Source organism: Panulirus ornatus, chromosome 59 (genome assembly GCF_036320965.1).
Source record: "Panulirus ornatus isolate Po-2019 chromosome 59, ASM3632096v1, whole genome shotgun sequence".
In the NCBI taxonomy this organism is placed as follows: Eukaryota; Metazoa; Arthropoda; class Malacostraca; order Decapoda; family Palinuridae; genus Panulirus; species Panulirus ornatus.
This window is the reverse complement of record NC_092282.1, coordinates 19,951,507-19,976,089: the sequence shown is the minus strand read 5'-3', so window position 1 is coordinate 19,976,089 and position 24,583 is coordinate 19,951,507. Positions and strand designations below refer to the sequence as shown.

Sequence of the window (24,583 nt, the reverse complement as noted above, 5' to 3'; positions counted from 1 at the left end):
TGTGTGTATAAGAGTGATTGGGCCATTCTTCTTCTGTTTCTTGGCATTACCTTAATGATGTAGGAAACAGCGATGAAGTATGATGATAATAAAAAGAAATACATAAATGATTTATTGAGTTAATGGTGTCAGAGATGTAGCATTCTCATAGCATTTGTTTGTTCATGCATCCAGATGTGATGTAAACAAAGAAAATTGCATCTCCTCACATGCTTTTCCTCTTCCTGTTGAGTGTTTAGCTAAGCAATGAATATTTTTTTTTTTAAACTATTTTGGCCCTCTCCAAATGTCAGTACCCTAGCATCTAGAGTAGTTTTGTCTGTGACATGAAAAGACTGAGTCTAAACATAAAAGATGCACTTTTTTTTTTTATATATATATATTCGCCATTTCCCGCATTAGCGAGGTAGCCTTAAGAACAGAGGACTGGGCCTTTGAGGGAATATCCTCACCTGACCCCCTTCTCTGTTCCCTCTTTTTTAGGAAAAAAAAAAAGAAATGAGAGGGGAGGATTTCCAGCCCCCTGCTCCCTTCCCTTTTAGTCGCCTTCTACGACACGCAGGGAATATGTGGGAAGTATTCTTTCTCCCCTATCCCCAGGGATAAAAAAGATGCACTTATATTGTATAATTTGAATGAAGTCCTGTTGATAAAGTGCTTCAATATGATAATCTCTAATGTATTCATGTAGCACACAGTATAGCTTACCATACTATATGTGAAAAGATCTGTCCAGATATATTTTTATAATTACCTGTCACTTCCTTCCGGAGGCTCCTACAGCCCAAGGCTGCACTACTTTCAGTAACACAGAAATGTGGACTCCTTTGGACTGAGAATTTCATTGATGAGACTGTACTCCCATTCACTTGTATATTTTAACCTCATGCAGGTGGAGGCTGATAATGCCTCCCCAGAAATATTGAGACTAAGAGAGAAGTACATGCTGTTGTAGCCATACATTAGAAATACTCAAGTTTTTAACTTATATACAAGTACAAGTGCTGCGCTGCTTGCATAGCTTGTCTCCATGCATCCAGATTTGATATAAACGAACATTGTCTCCTCTCCCACTTTTCCTCCACTTGTTAGGTATTAGCAAAATTTTGGAGAGTTTCTCTTATAAAGTGGTATTTTACTCTCAAAATGAGTGAGTCCAGTATCTTTCTGTACAGCCAGTAGCACAGAAGACTTATTATTAATGCTCGGATGTGCAGCTGTAACATGAAGGTGAATGAAGTTTTGTTGACAAAATGCTTTATTTTGTTCTATGATAGTCATCTATATTCAGGTGTATGAGGAAATTTGCACAGAAATATAAATGAATATGAACAAAAGAGGCCATATCTTTATCTGTTCCAAGTACAACCTCACGAATGCAGGAAACAGTAAATGTATAAAAAAATTAAGGGATTGATGGAATGTTATATTCTTTTCTAAACATGTATCAAAATGTTCAAGTTTTTGATTTAGGTATTAGTTCAAATTAGAGAAGTATCAGATGTCTGAATTCAGAGATCTGCTGGTGCAGACATGGATATGATGCTTAAGTATTTTGCAGACGCGAATGCAAATGTCATACTACGACATTCTTGCAGAAGTGAATGTTTTCAGGATATTTTGTTGTATATTTTGATAGATTAAGAATTATTCATTCGTTATAGAACATCAATTATTTCCAAATGGCAGCTGCTTTCATTACAAAGTTTCAGCCACACAAGATGTGTGTTATCAGGATGAGGGATGGGGACCCAACTCATCATGCATCCCACCAACCACTTTCCTCAGCCTCAACCCTTTTGAAAGTGGTTAACTTAATCCTAATCTATTAACAGCTTTTCTCTTATCACTTAGTTATAGTCATTCAGTATTTAAAGTTTGAGATAGGCAAGTTTTTCTTCAAAGACAAAGGTTTCTCTGCCTTTTCTGGTGAAAATTGCTTACCTTTTGCATCATAGATCAAGCCAGCATCATTGAATAGCTGCTTTCTAAGACGCTACTTGGGGAACAGCAAAAATATCGGCAGTTGAGCTTTGCGAAATCAAGGTAGATTCTCGTCTTTTCTCTTTACCATTGCAAACTGTCTTTGCCTTTTTTATTGATTATCTTTTCCTTGTGATACCTCTCAATATCTTCCACTGCAATCCTCCTTGCTGCATGTGTGTCTTCTGCTTCTTAATCACTACTGGAAGCAAGAGTAGAAGTCATTGCTTCATCCAGTGTTCCATTGGTGTTGGGTGTGTTAATTGTTTGTGTTTTGTCCTCTCTTCTTTGTTTTCTGGTTGGTTCATCTTCATTTGCCTAGGTGCTCAGCTGAGTCAGCTCTTCACATAGTCTGGCAACTGATGATTTCACTGAAACGGGGGATAGCAATGCTAATTCCTGTGTGGCGGGGTAGCGACAGGAATGGATGAAGGCAAGCAAGTATGAATATGTACACGTCTGTGTATGTGTATGTTGATATGTATATGTATGTATATGTGCATGTACGGGTGTTTATGTGTATATATGAGTGGATGGGCCATTCTTCATCTGTTTCCTGGTGCTGCCTTGCTGATGCGGGAAACAGGGATTAAGTATAATGATAATCTTGGATCAAGATATATTGCAACTCTGTACGAATCTTCACTTTCAAGCCAGGAAAATCTTTTTTCAACGTCAGCTTGCATTGTTTATTTCATGATGTTTACTACCTGTGTTGCTTTTTTATCTTGGGGTGACTAAATTATTGATTCGATATTTGGGTCATTAATTCAGTATCTGGTTCAGAGCATGAAACTGTGGTATTAATTACTTAAACTTCTGATGTGCTTGGCTGAAGAGTGGTTTTCAAGGAAACTACAAGAGGTATCACATCACCTACTGTAGATGTTGAAGAGTGGTTTTCAAGGAAACTACAAGAGGTATCACATCACCTACTGTAGATGTTGAGTCACTCGAATCTTTTTGTGGTATCTTCATAAGGTTCCAGAGCTTTAGCAAATTTGGACATTATTAACCATTTATTGGTGCTGAGTTGCTTTATTTTGGAGTTGGTAGCAGCTTACAAACATAATGACTCCTTTATTTCTAGTGTCTTTTCAGCATATGCAAGGTGCTGTTCCACCTTGTGGATGTATCATGGATGACACATAGCTTGGGTTCTTGCAACCTGTCCTGAATTTTTTTTAGTTCATCTTGTGCCATTGTTGTGATGCAAATGAGTAGCAGTACTGTGACATTTCTGAATTATCTTGTCTATTTCATCTTGTGATGATATTCAAGTTTTAAAAACTTATATTTTATGCACAGCACAATCCAAATTATTTTCACCTGACAGGTATAGAGCTCTTTTCATAATTGCCCCAGCATCATGCAAAACACAGTTCACATTTATATTAGAAATATCTGACTACATCAGCAAATCATCATACTTTCAAGTAATATAATCTCCTGTGCACCGATCTTGTAGTGGTTCAGCACCTAACACAAAGTCATTCTTTCTGAGTCCTTATTGATAGCATGTGCAGTTAGACTGAGCAATGAAAGACCTGATGAGGTATCTGACTACACATCAGTTTTGAAGGAAATCTAGCTGTCCTGCTTCACTACATCAGTCAGTCCTTTTCTTTCATTGAAAATAGACTCATACATGTCATTGCATATCAACGAGGAATAAATGTTATGCAGCTTCAACCTGTACTGTGGAGCAGCTTCAGCCATCAGTCTCATGAATCTTGTGTCCTTAACATGACTGATTGGTAAATCATCCATTACTTACATTTCTGCTACACACTTATCCAGTTTCTTTGGTTTAAAGTTAGAAACATCCAACAGTTTTCCACCCTGAAAATATTTTTCAACATTGCTTGATGTCTGTGTTCACTTTTTTCTAAGGAGTTTTTTCTGTTTTTAGTTTCTCTGCTAACTTCTTTCTTTCTTCTGCTTCTAACTCTTCACACTGTTCTTTGTGCATTGATTTCCAATGATTTTTCAAAGGTGTAATTCCATTTCCCTTTCGTGAGTAATTTTTTTTTTGCATAAAAGACACTGCACTAAATTATTTGGTTGTTCCAGGTGAATGTCGATTTGTGATGGGTGTGTTTATAGATGAAGTGATGAGTGAATTGAATGAAAGTGTCTTGGAAAGAGTACTGGATATGTAGTCTGTAGGGTGTTAATGGGGTCCTGAAAATGAGTCGGTTGATGCTTGCTGATGACACAGCACGGATGAAATTGCAGAAATTGGTGTCTGACTTTTGGAGTGTGTTCACGTGAAAGGAGGAAGTTGAGAGTAAATGTGCATAAAAGCAAGGCTGTTAGGTTTAACAGTGGTGATGAACAGGTTAGTTGGGGTGTGAGTTTGAAGGGAGAAAATTTAGAGAAAGTTTTCGAAATCTGGGAGTGGACATGGCAGCAATGGATCCATACAAGCAGAAGTGAAAGTTGGGGAGCACTGAAGAAAGTGTGGTGAGATCATTATCGGGAGTGCAAAACTGGATATGTTTGAAAATAAAGTAGCTCCAACATTATTATATGGGTGCAAGGTGTGTATGCATGAAGGAGGGTGGGTGTTGAAAATTTGATATTTATGGACAATATGTGGTATGAGATGGTTTGAAGTGCAGTAATAAAAACATTGTGGTAACAGATACATAGGCAAGTGAGGTGGGTTGGCCTTAACAGTACTTAAAAAAAGATATACAGTCCCCTTAAAAGCAGAAGAAAATGATGGCAAAGCAAAGGCTATCTTTCCACCTTCCACTCTCTTTGGCGATACACCATTTGGAAAACAGGTAGAAAAAATACCATGCAGGATTAGTGTGCCTGAAGGAAATTTATATAAGGAAGTCATAAGGTAGAATGACCATGAATATATCTTGCATCCCTTGAGTTTTTGTTATAAAGACAATAGTAAAGATAAACTTTAGCTTCAGCTTAACTTGCCATGTTTATATTATTTCTGATGTCGAAGGATGGTACAATAATTCTTATTCTCTCAAAGCAGGTGACTAGGATTAATCATTTTTGATATGTTACTGCAGCATGGCCAGGGACAGATAAGTGGTTGAGAAGGTAGCATTATAATAACTGATTAAATGAATTATCGCTACCTTGCTAATGTGGGAGACAGCGATAAAGCAAAATAAATGAATTATTTGGTACCGGAAAGTGACAAGTAATGATCAGGCCTAATTTTGAAAATATTAAGGGTGTTGCTGTGAACATTTTTTGGGAGTTCATTCCACACATCAATAATGTCATTGGTAAACAAATATTAACTCTTTAGTCCATATTCTCTCATTGGTAATGCTGGGGCTACTGTAAAGAAATGTTTAATATTGATGTTGACTCCTTTCAGTATGTTAAAGTATTCTATTAATTTGACCTAGAGGTGCTTTTTGCATAGGGAAAACAAGTTTAATTCTTGCAGTCTCTCCTTGTTTGTTTTGTTATGCAAGGAATGAATCAATTTAGTTGCTCTTTGCTGCACTGCTTCCAAATTAAGAATATTCTTGCCTAAGCATGGGCCCCTAAACTGTACTGCATATTCAAGGTATGGTCTAACCAGACTTAGGTACATTGGCAATGTCACATTCTTGCTTTTGTATGTAAAGTTGCACTTGATAAATCCTAACATCCTATTTGCATTCTTGGCAGCTTCATTAAAATGCTGGGAGAATTTGAAGCTGTTGGAGACATTTACCTGTAGATCTCTCATACTTAAAGGTGTACTGAATCTTGTAGCCCATCAGTTCATGATCAGATTTTTTGTTGAGGTTTCGTACTTGTAACAGCAGACATTTATTGACATTAGATGGCTTATGCCATTTTCTAGACCATTCAGCAATTTTACTTAGATCCTCTCGTAATCTCAGCCTATCTTCTTCAGTTGATATTTCTTTGCTGATCTTGATGTCATTTGCAAATTTGGAAACCAAGCAAGTTATTTAGCCTTACGTTAGCATCATTAATATAATGGATGAAAAGTATAGGCTTAAATATGGATTCCTGAGGACAGCAATTGTAATGGGTGATCACAGGGATGACTCACCTTGCAGCACCATCTAGGTGCCTTATGGTGCATGACAGGTTATGGGTATCTTCCTTGTAGTCCTGGATCAAAGGATTTCTTTATGGTGATTTTATGGTTTACCAAGTCAAAATCCTTAGTAAAATCTATGAAGATGAGTGCCACTGAGCTCTTGCGCTTCTCCAAGTTGCTGTAAATGAAGTCTAGGAAGCTGACAAGGCAGTGTTTGCTGGAGGAAGATTTCATGTTTCCAAACTGCAGAGAGTCTACTGAATCAGCAATGTCAGCTTAAGCCTAGTCGTTCACAAAACTTATGAGACGGGGTTGGTTCATTTGGGTAGTGGATTGGCTTAAGCTGTTCCAAGCTGTAGAGCATGTAGATTTTTTGAGTTAATCATTAATTATGGCAGTTACTGGTGTATCTGATTTGTGTAAAAGTTCCTTGTTTTGTTGGAAGGTCTATAGTGTGGTTGAGTGTTTGGTTTTATGGTGCTGTGCTACTTGAAATTTGTATACCGTGTTCAGGGGAGTTGGAGTTGTTAGGTATGCTGGAAGGCAGTTGATGATGAGGTGTGATAATTTTTGGCAAAGTGGTTGTTAATTTGGTTTGTGGCCATCCTATTGCTTAGTTGGTCTACACAAGGGAAGGGAGAGAACCTTTGCTTGTCACAGCCAGTTAGTTCTTTTGTTCTATGGAACCACAAATTTATAGGAAAATTCCTTGTGCAGTTTCACTGGAAGATCTAAGGGTGTGGTTGAGGGTTGGTATGAAGGCACCTAGCTACTTGATGTTCTACTGTGTTTGGGAGAGATGGGGTTGGTAGGTATACTGGGAGGGAGCAAATGTTGAGTTTGATGAATATTGTTAAATACTGGCAAAGTGGTGTTTGTGCTCTGTGGCCTCCTCATTGCTAAGTTGATTTACACAAGGGAAGGTCAAGAGCCTTTGCTTAAAAATGCCAGTTAGTTCTTTTATTCCTTCATACCACTGACTGATGTTAGCCTTTTTAAAATGCTCCACCATGTTTGGGTAATAAGCCTTCTGTGCGGCTTGTACTTTGCATTGCATTTTTTTGCAAAGTTGCGTGTAGATATAGTTATCACAACTTATGAATGCTCTATTTAGTTGCTTCATAAGCTGCTTCATGCATTGGGTGATCCAGAAAGTGTCAGCAGGGTGTAGTGTTACTGTATTCTGGAAAAAAAAAAAGTTGGTAGGCCTGGCTACAGGTTTCACGTAATCTCATCATGATCTTCACTGTTCACTTCAGTGCAGTGATGACGTGTTATCCATCAGCTGAAATATCTCTTTGCTGTGTCAGTAAGTGGCCAGTAAGTTTTGGTGTCTGCCCACTTGTGTTGGGAGATGGTGGAGGTGGGAGACTTGAATATTGATAAATGAGTACTGCGTCCAAGGGAGGAGAGAGCTTGTGTGATAGGTAGTAGTCAACCATAGCATCAAGAATCAGGTCAAGAGTCTTTTGATCAGATGTGGGAAAGTGAACAAAATGGGATGGATTTAGTTGTTCTTAGAAGATGATGGTGTCTAGCTCATTGAAATCCCCACATATCACAAGCCTAGAACAAGGTCACATCATCCTGAATGTGTCAGATATGTAGGTAAGTTCTATAAGTGCCTCCCTAGTGTGGGTGGTAGACCACACAGTAAATGATGGTGCCAACTCAGCATGGATGTAATGTTGGTAAAACCTTAGCCCTTAACACTTCCAGACCGTCAGGCTTGGTAACTGTCAGCTGAGCTGGACATAAGTCTTCTTGAGGTTGTCAGATGTCACTAGCAACATAACAGCTTTCTAGAAGGAAAGAATATCATGCTTTGTAGTAACCCATAAATTTTCCAGAAAATGTGACCTTTAGTGTATTGTTTATTTTTTTTTGATGATTGTAAGGTAATTTTTTCATGTATTCACATGAATGATGTTTTTGTAAATGATGAATGAATATGCAAATAATGCATATGATTACGACATATACTAACTGTTGATATCAGGTTTTTGGCCAAAATATTTTTCATTTACCATGTATATCACATAACAGTTCACCAAAGATTTTCAGAGGCCCAAGAATGCTGCTGTGACAGAGATTCTTACTAATCAGAAGATAAAATTCAGACGAAACAAGAATAAAGCATGTGCAGTTGTATGCAAATTATGTCATGTGAAAGGTTTATTATATATAGTATGTTATGGCCTGTATCCAGGATTTTTCTTGGGGGGGGGTGAGTAGTTTGTGTCATTCAGTAAAACTCCTTCCCTAATGCTGTTATAAATGAAATACACATCTTTATTGCCAATTTGATAAAATGTTTGATTTTATTGGACCTTTATCGTGGTAGAAATAAAACAATATCTTATCTGCATGGGTAAGCATGAAATACAGTTTCCCTTTGGAACTCTTTATCTGCAGAGCAGTATGCATCACTTTATCTTCCCAGCAAAGAGTGCTGATTTCCTTAAGGAACACTGCATCGTTCTTGGCTATGGGCCAGTTGTTTTCCTGAAGTATGATTTTATGTTGATAAAAAACATTGCAATAACATTTTGGCAAAATTGTTAGTAAGCTTTCAAAGGTGAATGTAGACAGTGTTTTGTCCACACTACCATAGCACTTCCCATTACTCATCAGTCATAACACAAACTTGTATGTTTGTTGTTACTGCTTGTACAGTATGTCTGTGAGATGTCAGACTCTCATTGTAAGACATTTTATAAAGAAATTCCTCGTCTGCAGTACATCCACATCCCGTCATGCATGATCACCTATTTGGAGAAAATCATAATACCAGTATTCCATGAAACATGAGACAAAACTGCAACATTTTGAGAGTGAATATGCAAGTTTCCATATCTACTTTCATGTAATGATAAATAGAAATTTACCAAGTATTTTTCTTATTTTTGTTTTTTTTTATTTATCTCTTGTAGTTTTGTCTTTTTAGGCTGGCTTGGCCCTTTTCTGGTGCAATTAAAGGACTATGAATGATGATGCTAGTTTGTTGAATATAATTCAGTAATGATTCAAATTCTTTGTTTTTTGTTCTTAATTGTGATAAATGAATTAGACATCCTCAATTTTTTGTAAATACTCAGTAGTCATGCATTTCAAGCTCTTGGAGATGTTGTTCATTAAAGACCGCTCAATTTTAGCCTACAAAGTTTGGCTTAAAAATTCAATGGTTACATGGATATGTACAGTATGTAGAAAACAATTGTAATATTTTAAAGATATATAGCTTATGCATATGGAATGTGTGAAATCATGCTTGGGAAATACCATGTAATGTGTAATGAGTTTTTGTGCATGTATAAAGAAAACACCTTAAAGAAATAATCATTAGGTACTTACATAAATAAAGAGGATCTTTGTTGCTATCCAGTACACACAGCACAGCCTCCTACAATTTCCCATTTCATTGTAGAGGAAAGCACACACTTTTTTTTCTCCTTCAAGCAATAACTTTAAAGAATTTGCACAGTAAATGGATGAATCACTTACAGCCAAGCAAGGCAAAATTTTAGTTTTTTTCTTAGTGATATATAGATATAATGGATTCAAACAAAACATTTTTGATCAAATTGATATTACTAGGTCTATAACAAAAAGGATGAGGGCTATGTGATCTTGTAATTACAAAGGAGACAGAGAAAATCAGTCACAAAATATGACTGACTGAGACTACAATGCTGGAAGAGTTTGTGGGAATTGTTGTGAAACAAGATCAAAGGTTATCACATTTGGAGGAGGAATTGTGGTTGATAATAGAAACTTTGTTGGTTTATCATATGCATGTGTCTACAAGCTTGACATTTATATTAGTGTAAAACTTAGCTAGAGGTTTATTCACTTATTTTTAACAGTATAATGTGGATAAGAGTGTCTTTCTTTAAAGATAGTGAGGGAGCAGATTAAAAGAACATAAAAGGTGTCATCAAATGAGAGAGGAAATCAGGAAATTATGAATACAGTTAACATGCATGAAGACATAGTCATATTAGTTAAGGAAAGGTGAAATTATTAAGAAGCAAAAAGTCAGAAAAGTCTGTTCTAGACATCATAAAGGCTGTTCAACAAGAGGAAATACCTATAACACAGAGTGCAGAGTCAAATGAAAATAATAGAGAGGAAGGGGGAATATCCCCTTTTTTCAGCCTACTTTTTCACCCCCTGCATACCACATCACTTCATTTTTCTCTCATTTCATCTTGTATATTCAGGACTTGTTAACTCAAAGCCTTCCTCATATCATCCATCCATCTCCTTAGTCAGCCCATCCCACATGCTCCCTTCTGTTCTGACACATATCCTTTTAGTCAGTTCCTCTTAACATGTCCAGATAATTTCAGCTCACTCATTTCAGCTGTCAAACATACTCAGCTTCATGCCATCCTTCTCTTTCTCCTTATGTGCTGAACCTTCATCATGCCAAAATATCTCATTTTCAATGCATCCACCTGTTCCTTTACATGTAGAGCCCATGAATCACATCCATGCAGCACTATTGGGACTACTGTAGCATCAGACATGCCCATCTTTGCCCTTAAAAACAGTGACCAATATTTCCACACACCCATTGATTTCCATTCATGGCCATGTCCACTCCCAAGTATATAAAATATTCCACTTCCTACAGTTTCTCTTCAGTCAAACTCACCTTTGAATCAACTTGATTCTCCCCTCTTAGTCACATAACCTTTTATTTACATCAATTCTCTACTTCCTCTTCTCACACCAGCAATCTAAGTCAGACACCAGCTTTTGCAGATTTTCACTTATCTCCTCCCAGAAACTTACTAGCATCCTCTAACATGCTGTAGGCTCACCCTGTTCTTTAAGATCCTTGCATTTTGTTCCCTCACCATCCTATTCATAAAGAGCCAGGGTGATATCACACACTCTTCACCTGAAAACACTCACTTTCCTCTCATCTTTTTCGCATGTGTTACTTTATCTCCTGATAAAAACTCTCGCAGCTTGTCATAGTTTCTACCTTACAGAAAATATTTAGTACCTTATAAATGAGAGTTGGGGTGAGAGAGTATCATTAAATTTTAGGGAGAATAAAAAGATGTTCTGGAAGGAGGTAAATAAAGTGCGTAAGACAAGGGAGCAAATGGGAACTTCAGTGAAGGGCGCAAATGGGGAGGTGATAACAAGTAGTGGTGATGTGAGAAGGAGATGGAGTGAGTATTTTGAAGGTTTGTTGAATGTGTTTGATGATAGAGTGGCAGATATAGGGTGTTTTGGTCGAGGTGGTGTGCAAAGTGAGAGGGTTGGGGAAAATGATTTGGTAAACAGAGAAGAGGTAGTGAAAGCTTTGCGGAAGATGAAAGCCGGCAAGGCAGCAGGTTTGGATGGTATTGCAGTGGAATTTATTAAAAAAGGGGGTGACTGTATTGTTGACTGGTTGGTGAGGTTATTTAATGTATGTATGACTCATGGTGAGGTGCCTGAGGATTGGCGGAATGCGTGCATAGTGCCATTGTACAAAGGCAAAGGGGATAAGAGTGAATGCTCAAATTACAGAGGTATAAGTTTGTTGAGTATTCCTGGTAAATTATATGGGAGGGTATTGATTGAGAGGGTGAAGGCATGTACAGAGCATCAGATTGGGGAAGAGCAGTGTGGTTTCAGAAGTGGTAGAGGATGTGTGGATCAGGTGTTTGCTTTGAAGAATGTATGTGAGAAATACTTAGAAAAGCAAATGGATTTGTATGTAGCATTTATGGATCTGGAGAAGGCATATGATAGAGTTGATAGAGATGCTCTGTGGAAGGTATTAAGAATATATGGTGTGGGAGGAAAGTTGTTAGAAGCAGTGAAAAGTTTTTATCGAGGATGTAAGGCGTGTGTGCGTGTAGGAAGAGAGGAAAGTGATTGGTTCTCAGTGAATGTAGGTTTGCGGCAGGGGTGTGTGATGTCTCCATGGTTGTTTAATTTGTTTATGGATGGGGTTGTTAGGGAGGTAAATGCAAGAGTTTTGGAAAGAGGGGCAAGTATGAAGTCTGTTGGGGATGAGAGAGCTTGGGAAGTGAGTCAGTTGTTGTTCGCTGATGATACAGCGCTGGTGGCTGATTCATGTGAGAAACTGCAGAAGCTGGTGACTGAGTTTGGTAAAGTGTGTGGAAGAAGAAAGTTAAGAGTAAATGTGAATAAGAGCAAGGTTATTAGGTACAGTAGGGTTGAGGGTCAAGTCAATTGGGAGGTGAGTTTGAATGGAGAAAAACTGGAGGAAGTGAAGTGTTTTAGATATCTGGGAGTGGATCTGGCAGCGGATGGAACCATGGAAGTGGAAGTGGATCATAGGGTGGGGGAGGGGGCGAAAATTCTGGGGGCCTTGAAGAATGTGTGGAAGTCGAGAACATTATCTCGGAAAGCAAAAATGGGTATGTTTGAAGGAATAGTGGTTCCAACAATGTTGTATGGTTGCGAGGCGTGGGCTATGGATAGAGTTGTGCGCAGGAGGATGGATGTGCTGGAAATGAGATGTTTGAGGACAATGTGTGGTGTGAGGTGGTTTGATCGAGTGAGTAACGTAAGGGTAAGAGAGATGTGTGGAAATAAAAAGAGCGTGGTTGAGAGAGCAGAAGAGGGTGTTTTGAAGTGGTTTGGGCACATGGAGAGAATGAGTGAGGAAAGATTGACCAAGAGGATATATGTGTCGGAGGTGGAGGGAACGAGGAGAAGAGGGAGACCAAATTGGAGGTGGAAAGATGGAGTGAAAAAGATTTTGTGTGATCGGGGCCTGAACATGCAGGAGGGTGAAAGGAGGGCAAGGAATAGAGTGAATTGGAGCGATGTGGTATACCGGGGTTGACGTGCTGTCAGTGGATTGAATCAAGGCATGTGAAGCGTCTGGGGTAAACCGTGGAAAGCTGTGTAGGTATGTATATTTGCGTGTGTGGACGTAGGTATATACATGTGTATGGGGGGGGGGGTTGGGCCATTTCTTTCGTCTGTTTCCTTGCGCTACCTCGCAAACGCGGGAGACAGCGACAAAGTATAAAAAAAAAAAAAAAAAAAAATAAAGGGGAACTCTGTTGGCCATATCATATGCTTTTTCTGGATCCATAAATTCACATAAAAATCCCCTTTTTGAAGTAGTTCCAGTACAAATTCTTCAAAATAAACATGTGCAAATGTCCTCTACCACTTATAAAGCCACATTGCTTCTCCCTTCTGTGCATGCCATCAGTCTATCAAACACTGCTTTCTCTAACAACTTACCCAGTATACTTTGTAATTTGAGTATTTATTTGTGTTCTCCTTGCCTTATTTAATGATTATATAAATATTACCAGTCCTCAGGCACCTCACCATGAACCATACATTTATTGAAAGTCTTGAATAATCAATCAGTAACCCTTTAACCCTCTTTCCTTAGAAATTCAACTACACCCATCCACTTAACCACACTTAATCTTAAGCAAAGCTCTTTGTACCAAACTATTCACCATGGCTGTCTTACTATGTATACCTCCATATCCCAAACCCCCACATCTGCCACCATGCCATCTAACACATTCAACAGTTACAATATTCACTGAATCTCCTCCATACCTCTTCCTTGCGTGTTCCCCATCTCCTTTTACTGATGCCCCCATTTGTTTTCTCGACATCTGCCACCGTGTCATTTAACACATTCAACATTCCCATACAATATTAATCCCCTCACCAATGCCCCTATTTCTTATCATATTTTTTAACTCTACTGATTTCTTTCCCCAATGTTTTCTTGTTTTTTCCTGAAATCTACCAGTTCTCTATCACCCCAACTCTTGTTTGATTTTTTCATCCCCTGAACCTTCTTTTCGACCTCCTGCTGCTTTCTCTTGTACATCTCAATCCCTTGCATTCCTTCCCTTCCTTCTCTTTTACTAGCAGCTCAATTTTCTCATCCCACCATTCACTTCCCCTTTTCAGATATCAGCATCTTGCCTTCTGCATGATGCACACACTTACTACTCCTTATCCACTCTCCAAGTTTTTTTACTGTTACCTTGTATCATCACTCAGCCAGTCTTACTTGATATCTTTTCACATGAGCCTCTTTTCTCAGCTCATACACTTTAATCACCCTTTTCCTACCATTGTCATCTCTCAGATTTATCATTTGGATTAATATACAGTTTGGAAAGAGGGGCAAGTATGAAGTCTGTTGGGGATGAGAGAGCTTGGGAAGTGAGTCAGTTGTTGTTCGCTGATGATACAGCGCTGGTGGCTGATTCATGTGAGAAACTGCAGAAGCTGGTGACTGAGTTTGGTAAAGTGTGTGAAAGAAGAAAGTTAAGAGTAAATGTGAATAAGAGCAAGGTTATTAGGTACAGTAGGGTTGAGGGTCAAGTCAATTGGGAGGTGAGTTTGAATGGAGAAAAACTGGAGGAAGTGAAGTGTTTTAGATATCTGGGAGTGGATCTGGCAGCGGATGGAACCATGGAAACGGAAGTGGATCATAGGGTGGGGGAGGGGGCGAAAATTCTGGGAGCCTTGAAGAATGTGTGGAAGTCAAGAACATTATCTCGGAAAGCAAAAATGGGTATGTTTGAAGGAATAGTGGTTCCAACAATGTTGTATGGTTGCGAGGCGTGGGCTATGGATAGAGTTGTGCGCAGGAGGATGGATGTGCTGGAAATGAGATGTTTGAGGACAATGTGTGGTGTGAGGTGGTTTGATCGAGTAAGTAACGTAAGGGTAAGAGAGATGTGTGGAAATAAAAAGAGCGTGGTTGAGAGAGCAGAAGAGGGTGTTTTGAAATGGTTTGGTCACATGGAGAGAATGAGTGAGGAAAGATTGACCAAGAGGATATATGTGTCGGAGGTGGAGGGAACGAGGAGAAGAGGGAGACCAAATTGGAGGTGGAAAGATGGAGTGAAAAAGATTTTGTGTGATCGGGGCCTGAACATGCAGGAGGGTGAAAGGAGGGCAAGGAATAGAGTGAATTGGAGCGATGTGGTATACCGGGGTTGACGTGCTGTCAGTGGATTGAATCAAGGCATGTGAAGCGTCTGGGGTAAACCATGGAAAGCTGTGTAGGTATGTATATTTGCGTGTGTGGACGTATGTATATACATGTGTATGGGGGTGGATTGGGCCATTTCTTTCGTCTGTTTCCTTGCGCTACCTCGCAAACGCGGGAGACAGCGGAAAAAAAAAAAATATTATATCCAAGTTTTTATGCCTCTTATCTTTTACTGATGCTCTTCAAAGCATCTGATTGTACTTTCTTGTAGTTCACATTTAGTATTTGATGTCATTATCACAGATAGTAATGACACTAGCACATTTACATGTACACCAAGTAAGACATTTTTGTCATACATGGTTGCATATTCTTATATTTTGTAGCTTGTTAGAAATTCCATGATTCATATTTGTATTTCACTTTATTGTTTAGTTTCAAGATTTCTCTAATTTAGTTTTTCAGTTTACTGTGTAGAGTTCCTCAGCAAAGTCAAGGAAAAAGGTATCTTTTTCAGCATAATGTTTTCTTTACAGTGTTCACAATTAGTCATTTGAGGACATGATTTGTTTATTGCAGGTCAGACTTATATTTTATGGATGGTCCACCTGCACAATTGACAGGTCACTTTAGCAAATTCCATAGCTCACTTCTACCTTCATTTGTAGAAACAAGTGTTCGTACCATTATCAATGCATGGATATTCCCACCAAAACAATCATTTCATTTTCATTTTGAAAAGTACTTTTTTACAAAAATATTCTATTTGCATTTTTGTTTGATTTTATGCAGCATGTTAAAGCACTTTGATCTTTTGATGATTCACTGAAATTTGAAGTCTTAAAATGGGGAGATTAGTTGTAGCATTGGTCAGTGTTGCGATTCTGTTCAAGTTACTTGGGTGACCTGATGTGATGATCTTATAGGTTTAGTGCATTGCCTGTATCTTCAGATTTTGGATAAACTTTAAAGAAGCGTAATAAAGCACTTAGTAATTTCTAGTTAGATCAGTACATATTCATGTGGATGCCTTTTAAAGTTAAGATAAAACCCTTAATTTTGTTTTATTTTTCAATCCATCCTCTCTTTCCAGGCATCAGGTGAGCACTCTGATGAATGCATGGGGAAGTGCTGTTGCTCCAGACATAGTACCTCTCATCTTTGCCACAGACCTTATTACGTATCTTTCTCAGATAAAATACATTTTTCAGCGACACAACACTCTTGGGCAATCCCAGGCTAAGCGTATTCGGACAACTTGATGGTTAGAAGGATTGTAGTGATGCTTGAACACACATAAACCTCATTAATAAGAGTGAATATCCATACCCAGTGAAGAGTTTTATTTTGTTAATTCATGCATTGGTTATTATTTCTACCAGAAGTGAATTGTTATCAGAAATGAAAAAGGGTTGGATCAGTTGTAAAATATGGGCTTTGCTTCTGAAAAGTAAAAGTTAATGAGGTTTTAGCATAGTTTTAAAAGAAATTAGCAATAGAAAATTCTGTGGGCAGCCATTGGATGAAGTTAGCTTCTGAGCTTGAAAACAGTCAGTGCTAAAGTATTTAAGGCCAGAAAAATGAGAGAAAAATGGGATGACGAAAGTGCTATTATTATCATCCCATTTAGTGACTTTTGTGATATTCATATTAAAAGTGTAATATGTGAGAAATTGCAGAGGACTGGAAAAAAGTAAGAATACTCTAGCAACCAAAGGGTAAATGAAAATATGGCACTTTTTTAGTGTAATGACTTATGAAAAAGCTGTAACATTATGAAGACCAAATGTTAGTTTGTAAAGACAGGAGTGATTAGTTTTTGTAGTGGCATTGATATTGTAATGGTGTAGTTTATTTTGAGGAAGGAACTTGGAGAAGGTTGTGCACACACTGAATATTTTCAAAATGGATTGCATATTAGTGTTGTAAAGAATCTCAATTTCAGCCTGCATTTTTTTTTAAGAGTACTCTGAAAGTTTGGAGAACAAGCTTTAATTCAGTTGTAGCCAATTGTATGTTAAAGTCTTCAGTATAATTAGGCATTTGCATGTTAAGTGATGAAAGCAAAATTGGATGTTCAATCAGTACAAGATCAAAAGTTAAGGATGATTGGAAACGTCTCAAGTTTGCATTGCTAGAACTTGAAAGTACCTACCATATGATTATAGTATGGTGAATAATGAGATAAAGAGATGCAAGAAGGCTGGAGAGCTCTTGTTTATTGACAGGATTAAGCCTTCCATAGGATCTAACCAGAAAACTATCTTCTTTAGAACTTCAGCATTTAGAGCAAAGTCTGCCATCTGGTAATCATTTATTATTGATATATCCCAGAATACTATTCAAGTGCCAATTTATATTGAAGGCAAGCATTTCATTCTGTAAATAACTCTCATCAGGTTTTCTGTTCATTATTCATGCCTTTATTATCAGGGAGCCATGACCATGTTACAGTGTGAATAATTCCCTCTAAAATCTCATATTTATGATTATTCAGGTCTAAATTTTCCTTTCTGTTGGTAAGAACTCTTTTATCTGAATTGCATATCTTTAAGAATTTTCTGAAGGATACTGCATATTTGGCTAACATTAAAGAATGCAGTGTAAGAAGTAAGTTTGGTGAAGGCAAGGAACTAAATTTGTGTTTGAAGAAGGTGAAAGAAAGCAATGAGAGAAGCATAAGAAAAGTTTAAAGTAATTGAATGCTTGGATTGGTTGAATGTGACCCATAACCATCCAGTATGAACTGGTGATTTGCACATAGAGAAAAAAATGCATTTTTAAGAATGACTTAAACTTGAAAATTCTGCTTGAAAATGTCGTACCACAATAACACATTCTGCTATTTCTGGTACCCTTTATCTTGGAGTAATTATTATAGCATTGAAATATTTGATTTTTTGAAATCTTTAATTCCTAAGGGAAATGGTTTAAAAGTCTGAGATATAATTACAGCAAGTTTTGAATGGCAAAATATTTGTTAAAATGGCATTGACCTTATATGCCGTAATTTTGGTATATGAATGATATTTAACTGTATTTCCTCAGAAGTTAGATGGAACAATATAATTGGCCTTAAGTAACCTCATGATGTTTACATCTACCTATCTCTTGATATCATTGTTAATTCCACTCCCAGTTCTTTGGGATGGATCAATTATATATACACTCCTCAAATTATCCATTACTCATATTCAACCCACATCCATTGTGTTAAAGTGAAACATGAACTTCCACATGTGTGTTAAGGTAACTTCTCCATTACACACAAAACATTTATGTTATGTCAAATCCCAAATCATTCCAGTGGCTTCAGAAATATCCCAGGTCATAACTGATTCTGTTATTGTATCCATCCATTTCTAAGTTTTATTTATTCTTCTTGTACCTTCATATCTGTTGTTGTACTCATAACCTTACCATCTAATGAATATTCTGTTGAACCATCTGTTATCACCAGTTTTTCATATGTTCATGTGGTAGATTGAGTACATACAAGAATACAGTTTCAGCAGGAATCTTATTTCCAAAGAGTAGGTGAAGTACATGCAGGCATACAATGTCAGCAGGGATCATCCTTTCATGAAGTAGATAAAATTTCCATAGGAATCTTATTTCCATGGAGCAGGTGAAGTACATACTGGCATGCAATTTCAGTAGGAACTGAATTTGTTAAATAAGAGTAGACTGGGAAAGGGTAGGGATGCCTAATTCTCTCGGGTAGACTTGCTCTCCTGCAACCAATCCACCATCAAACTTTCATTCTGTGATTACTCCACACCACATACCCGTCTCACATTTTTTATTTACTTATCTAGCTTTTTGATTCCAACTATACTATGCAAGTCATCCATATCTCATTTCTTTCCCTGTTTTACAACCCTAAAGTAAGAGTTGGGACAAGTATATCGTTATGCAAGCTGCTTGTAAAGCCTACAATTCAATTTTTTCGCCCACCTAAGCTTTCACTGAAGTGCCTCCAGTTATTATCCCTTGGAAAAGATTACTCTTGGCTTCAGATTTCCCACTTCCATCCTTACTGAACTCATCAACTGCTTCAGTCAAGCTGATGACATAGCATATCCTTTATAAACTGTCACTTTCTGAATGATTAAAGTGGCCCACTGTTCTATACAACCATCCCTGATTCAGCCAACAGTACAGCATCATTTGCATACAATTTTGATACCCTACATTGTGTTTCACCATGATTTAGTGGTACACTATTGTCATCCCACCTTTATCACATAATACCTCATCTATAAAAACATTAAATGACTGTAGTGACATCACGCAGCTTCAACACACCTACATGTATATCAAGACAGTCGCTCATATCCTACTTCCATCTTAGGTGTTCTTAACACCATTCAAAAGTTTTTCAATGCACACCTCTTAGAGTTGGAAATTCCCATAGAGATTTCCTGTTCACTTTTTCATGTGCCTTATCTAAATCCGTAAGTGCTACATACACGTTCTTCTTTTTCTGTAGAATTTGTACAACTTCTTGTCAAAGAGTGAAAATTTTGTCTACATATCTTTCTTTCTTAAACCTACTTTTTTTCACCAGTAAGGGGCTTGCTAATCCTTTTAACATTATCAATTACTGTACCATTGACCTCACTAGCTGTGCTAAGAAAATATCTATATCCCTTTCATTTTTACTTGTACTCCTTTAGCTTTATGTAGTGGAATAGTAACTTCATCCAGTGTTCTTTGCTTCCATACGCACACTCCAGATCAACTTAACAGCAGTTTCACTACTGTTCTTCATCAGTTAAATCACAAATCCACTTATATCCCTAGTGTTTCCATGCCATAAGAGCTGTAAATTTTGTACTGACAATATATGTAGTGTATGGAAGTTACTGATTTTACATTGGTATGAAATTTTTTTTTGGAAGATAAACTGCTTACAGGTTGTGTGAAATAATCATTATTTTGAAGAAAATGTGTGGTCATTTGATAGGTTTCTGTCATCAGCTTGTGTTGATTGTGCTTAAAGGTGTAAAATGCTAGTTAATGAAAGTACATTAAATTGTCATCATTATTATCTACATCTGTTCCTTCCTTGACAGCAGGGTTCTACTTGCAAGTTTTGGTAGCCTGCAGGTTTGGAGACTTTTTTTCTGTTTTATAGCTTAAAACAGATGCTGGTTTCAGTACATTATATGCAACTAGAGAGTGGGTATGTGAATGAGGCTGCTGTTATTTATTTATGATGATGTCCTTTGAGATGGAAGAGGCATTTAGGTATTAAAGAAAAAATTTTCCTTTAGCAATATAGCCTAAGGAACAATTGAACAGTGACCACACTTGCATTGATCCACTCTGTAGCTGTCGTGTAGTATGTATTGACATCAGAAACTATCATAGGAATATTAATCTTTGTAAAAAATAGTTTGGTATTTAGAAATTTTTGGTTGTATAGTGTACAATAAATTATTTTTTTATGGAATGGCAAGTAGTACTTTGTTGGCCCATATCCAGAGCGTTGGTTGTATAGATTTTCATATACCATTCTTGATGGAATGGCAAGTGCAGTATTACTGTTGTGCACTATTTCAGACTTATTCAGCAGACTGGATCATGTAGAAGTTTCACCACAGCCCCACCCATACCTTCATCATAACTTTTTTTCTTGTTGGCGGCATGTTTCTGTTTGTACCCCTTCCTTCTCATTATGCACATTCACTTTACAGTTAGAGACTTGTTTTTCTTTGAATTTTCCATATGCATTCTCATACTACTAAAATTTCTCAAATCATGATTTTGCAGAAACTTGCTCATTTTTCTGAAGCTTTTGAGTTTTTCCACTCAGAAATATTTGAATAATTGTAAAGGCCTGTCACACTTGTTTTGTACGTGAGCCAACATCCCTTTAGTTTAGAATGTTAGACTAGAGCCTTGATATGATGACTCAGCTGGCTTTAATCATACTAAACCAGTTAGCACTTGCCTTGACAACTACATGGAACCCAACCACTAAAATTGGTGTTCTCTAGATATTAAAGTGATAGGTGAACATGTAAAGTTTATTGTTTGGTCAATACATTGCATAATTAATTTGATGTTTGGTGTCACTTTAGTTCAGATAAGAGAGTTCTTACTTTATAAAGTTATGTTGCTACCTTGCATTTTTTAAAATCTTTATTTGCTGTCATACATTTGCTGGGAGGAACTGAACTAGATAGTAAAGGAATGATAGTATTTGCATATGACTTTTTTTTGTTTTCTATGGAGGGTGAGGGCAATTTTGAAATGTGATAGCAGGAAGCTTGACTTCCCTCAACAGTCAGTCTCTTGTACCTGATTTTTTTTTTCCACCTGAAATGTAAGAGATACAGTACCATTATGCAGTATTCACAGAAGGCTGGTTGCATCAGCTATGTGGGTGTTGGAGATACCATGTAAGATGCTTGTTTTCTTAGTTTTGACAACTCTGTCATCAAAATCATATCTTCATTGTCATCATAAACTTTTTTGAAAAGAATTACTTCTTCGTTTTCTCTACTACTAGAATTCATGTTTAGCCATGCTAATACCAGCTTTCCAAGAATACATATGTTTTAGTGTTGACTGGCAGAAGGTATGAAACTTCAAGTGGTTGTGCAGCACAATCAGCAGGCATGTGTGTGTTCAATTGCCAAATTCTGGCACATCTGTTGTTAGCAAGAACATGTTTTTAGAGACTAAGAGTTATTACTTTCTTCAGTATATTTGTCATTATTATCTCCAGATAGAATACCATTGGAACTAGATAAAAAGAGAAAATTAAAATGGGCTATCATAAAGCATGGAAAACATCTGAAAGTACTGATGATACCCAAGACAATAAATTATTGAATATGTCGTTTATAATTTAAAGGAAGGTGTATACATGTATTTGGTAATGTTTCTGTTAATGCCTGGTAGAATTTTTTTTTATTTTAGGTATTTTTCTGTACAGTATGCTGTCTCTAAATGGAGTAGCTTCATAGTTGAAACTGTTTGGTTTACAACTGACCATTGGAGTTACTAGTGTAACACATACATGTGTATAGTTCATCATTACTAGAAAAACCTTGGTTATGAAATTTCTTTTAGTAGTCTGAAATAGTTCTACAGCTTTTTTTTTTCTCTTTCACATGGAGGAAATGACACCAGTTATGATTTGCATATATTTACTCTATAGCTTTCTAATATCAAATTCGTTTTATCACATAATGGGTGCTCTTGTAAGTTAATAATATTTATTGAATAAAAATTGCATAACCATAATTACTTGATGTTCTTTAAAGATGGAAGTGGGTTTGAATCCAATTGTGAATATGGCTAAATTAATTCAGTTGGGTGGTGATAAATTACTTCATTAGCTTAACTATGTAAAAGAATAAGATTGAATTCCTTCTGAAGTATTGAACTACTAGCTACCAAGCACAAAATTAGTGATGATGACATATAGGGAACGTTTTGATTAAGGAGTAGGGTTTCTGCCTTCTGCCCTCAAAATATTTGTAAAATGTGTTAGACATTTGTGACAGGTAATGTGCTTTGGAATCTGTTAAAAGGGTATGGATTTAGATTTGAAGGTAAAACTAAAATTTAGTACAAGAACAGACATTGAAATGCATGGTCTGAGTTTAAAGTTCCCTATTCATGTTTCTAATTCCACCAGACGTTATATGTCTGGACCCACACAAATAGATACTAGACTAGCCATGAGCCACAATATTTTTTTTTTTAGGAAAATGCCAAGACTACCTTGTACATTCAGTACATTTTGTAACTGTCTTGACCACACACATTGTGTGGTAGTTATAGATGAAGTGGTCACTTATTATTCTTTTTATATTAAAACAATAGGCTTTATATATGACCCTCGAGAAGAAACTAGGAGGCTTGATCAAAGATTAAGAATCAAGAAATATTTGACCACTTCCACATCTTGAGGGTCAAAATGTCTAATTATGTAGCCTTACTGATCATGAGGAGTTCACCTATTGTGGCAAGGTAGTGTGTCATCACTCACTGTTCATATGAAGTTTGATCCTGGTGTTTGCAGGCTTACAACAATGGTACAAGGTATTGTTCATGTCAATTTGATTTTGCCCCATATCATTATATTTAAGAATAGTCTAGATTCTTTTATACAGTTGTAAAGATATGCGAATGCAAGTATATATGAAAAATGTCAGTCAGTGCCAATACATATGCAGTAGAACAGTAACTTAATAAAAAGTTATGATTTTAAAAGAAAAAACTACAGTAGTTGAAATCGACAGTATCTACTGTGCCAGTAACATCACTAAGTATCTGGTCTTTTTGCTTAACATTTTTTCAGTCTATGAAGCAACTTTTCATATCTTTCCATTCCAGTTCATGATATTCATACCACAGCATAACTAAGGCCAAAAGTTTATAGCATTACTTTGGAAGAATAGTTATCACAGTTGTCATTCTTAATTGCAATTGGTTACCATGGTTAATGGGAGTAATAATCTTGTAATAACAGTGGTACTCAATCTAGTATTAAAAGTTGAAACATATGATAATGATTCATCCAAATGTAAAGCTTCAGGGCTCAGGCTAAACCAGCCTGAGAGAATGCTAATAGATGTTGGTTACTTAGTAAAATTGTTAATGTTACTGTGAAATTATCTGGGTGACACTGGGAGTTCAGAGGATCTTCAGGAATATACAGCTCTAATGAACTTCAATAGTGTTTATTCATTGTAAAGTTTTGTACATATACAAATAACTTATGATCTTTTGTGAATGTATATTTGTAAACATGACACCAAATAAAAGAAAGAATTATTGTTTTGTTTTAAAAGTATTGCATCACAAATTGCTATTGTTACTGTGCATGAGAGAGCTGCAGAGGGTGTGCTGAAATACGTTGGTCATATGCATGGGTGCATGCTAGAAGGTGCATGAGGGGGCATATCCCCCTCCCCCACCTCCTTACATTTCACAAAAAATTGCACACATAGTATGTTCATGATCATAGTTACATGGATGGAATTGACCAAGTATTTTTATTAACTTTGTTAAAGCAATTTCTGTCTATGCTTAAGCATACATGTCACATGTTCTTTTAATTTGTTGACTTCACCTGTAAAAGCTGATCCCCTTCATACATATTATCCCGAGTGGAAATATCTCTGTTGGTGCCCATGGACAGGATGAATTTAAGGAAAGAAGAAGGGGAGAAACCAAGGTGGAGGTAGGAGGATTGAGCAAAAGATGCGTTGAGGGCTTTGGGCCTGAACATGCTGGAAGGTATAAGGCATGCATGGGACCAAGCAATGTGGTATACAGGGGGCAGCATAGTCAGTGGTCTGAATAGAGGCATATGAAACAATTGGGGAATCACAGAAAAGTCAATGGATTGGGTGGGTCTGGTTTCAAAGCATTACATATGACAGGTAGAGAGGATGTTAGTGAGAGCCCCTTCTTTGTCTGCCCATGATGCTACCCTGCTGCACAGGAAATGGCAAATGAGTATGAAAAGATAACTGCTTGAAACAGAGAAGTCTAACAGCCCATTTTATTCAGCTTGCATTTTCAGCTTCCCCTAATGTAGATGGCTAATGTAGAATTTTCCACTA

General features: G+C 37.1%; 1 protein-coding gene across 1 annotated transcript in view; it reads left to right on the top strand.

Moving 5' to 3' along the window:
* LOC139767162 (uncharacterized) overlaps positions 1-23,790 on the top strand; it is a 119,710-nt gene extending 95,920 nt beyond the window's left edge. Inside the window, exon 5 of the mRNA XM_071696191.1 lies at positions 16,084-23,790. Coding sequence (XP_071552292.1) covers positions 16,084-16,252 — 169 coding nt within the window. The 3' untranslated portion in view covers positions 16,253-23,790. The remainder of the gene's footprint in view (positions 1-16,083) is intronic.
* The last annotated feature ends 793 nt before the right edge of the window (positions 23,791-24,583 follow it).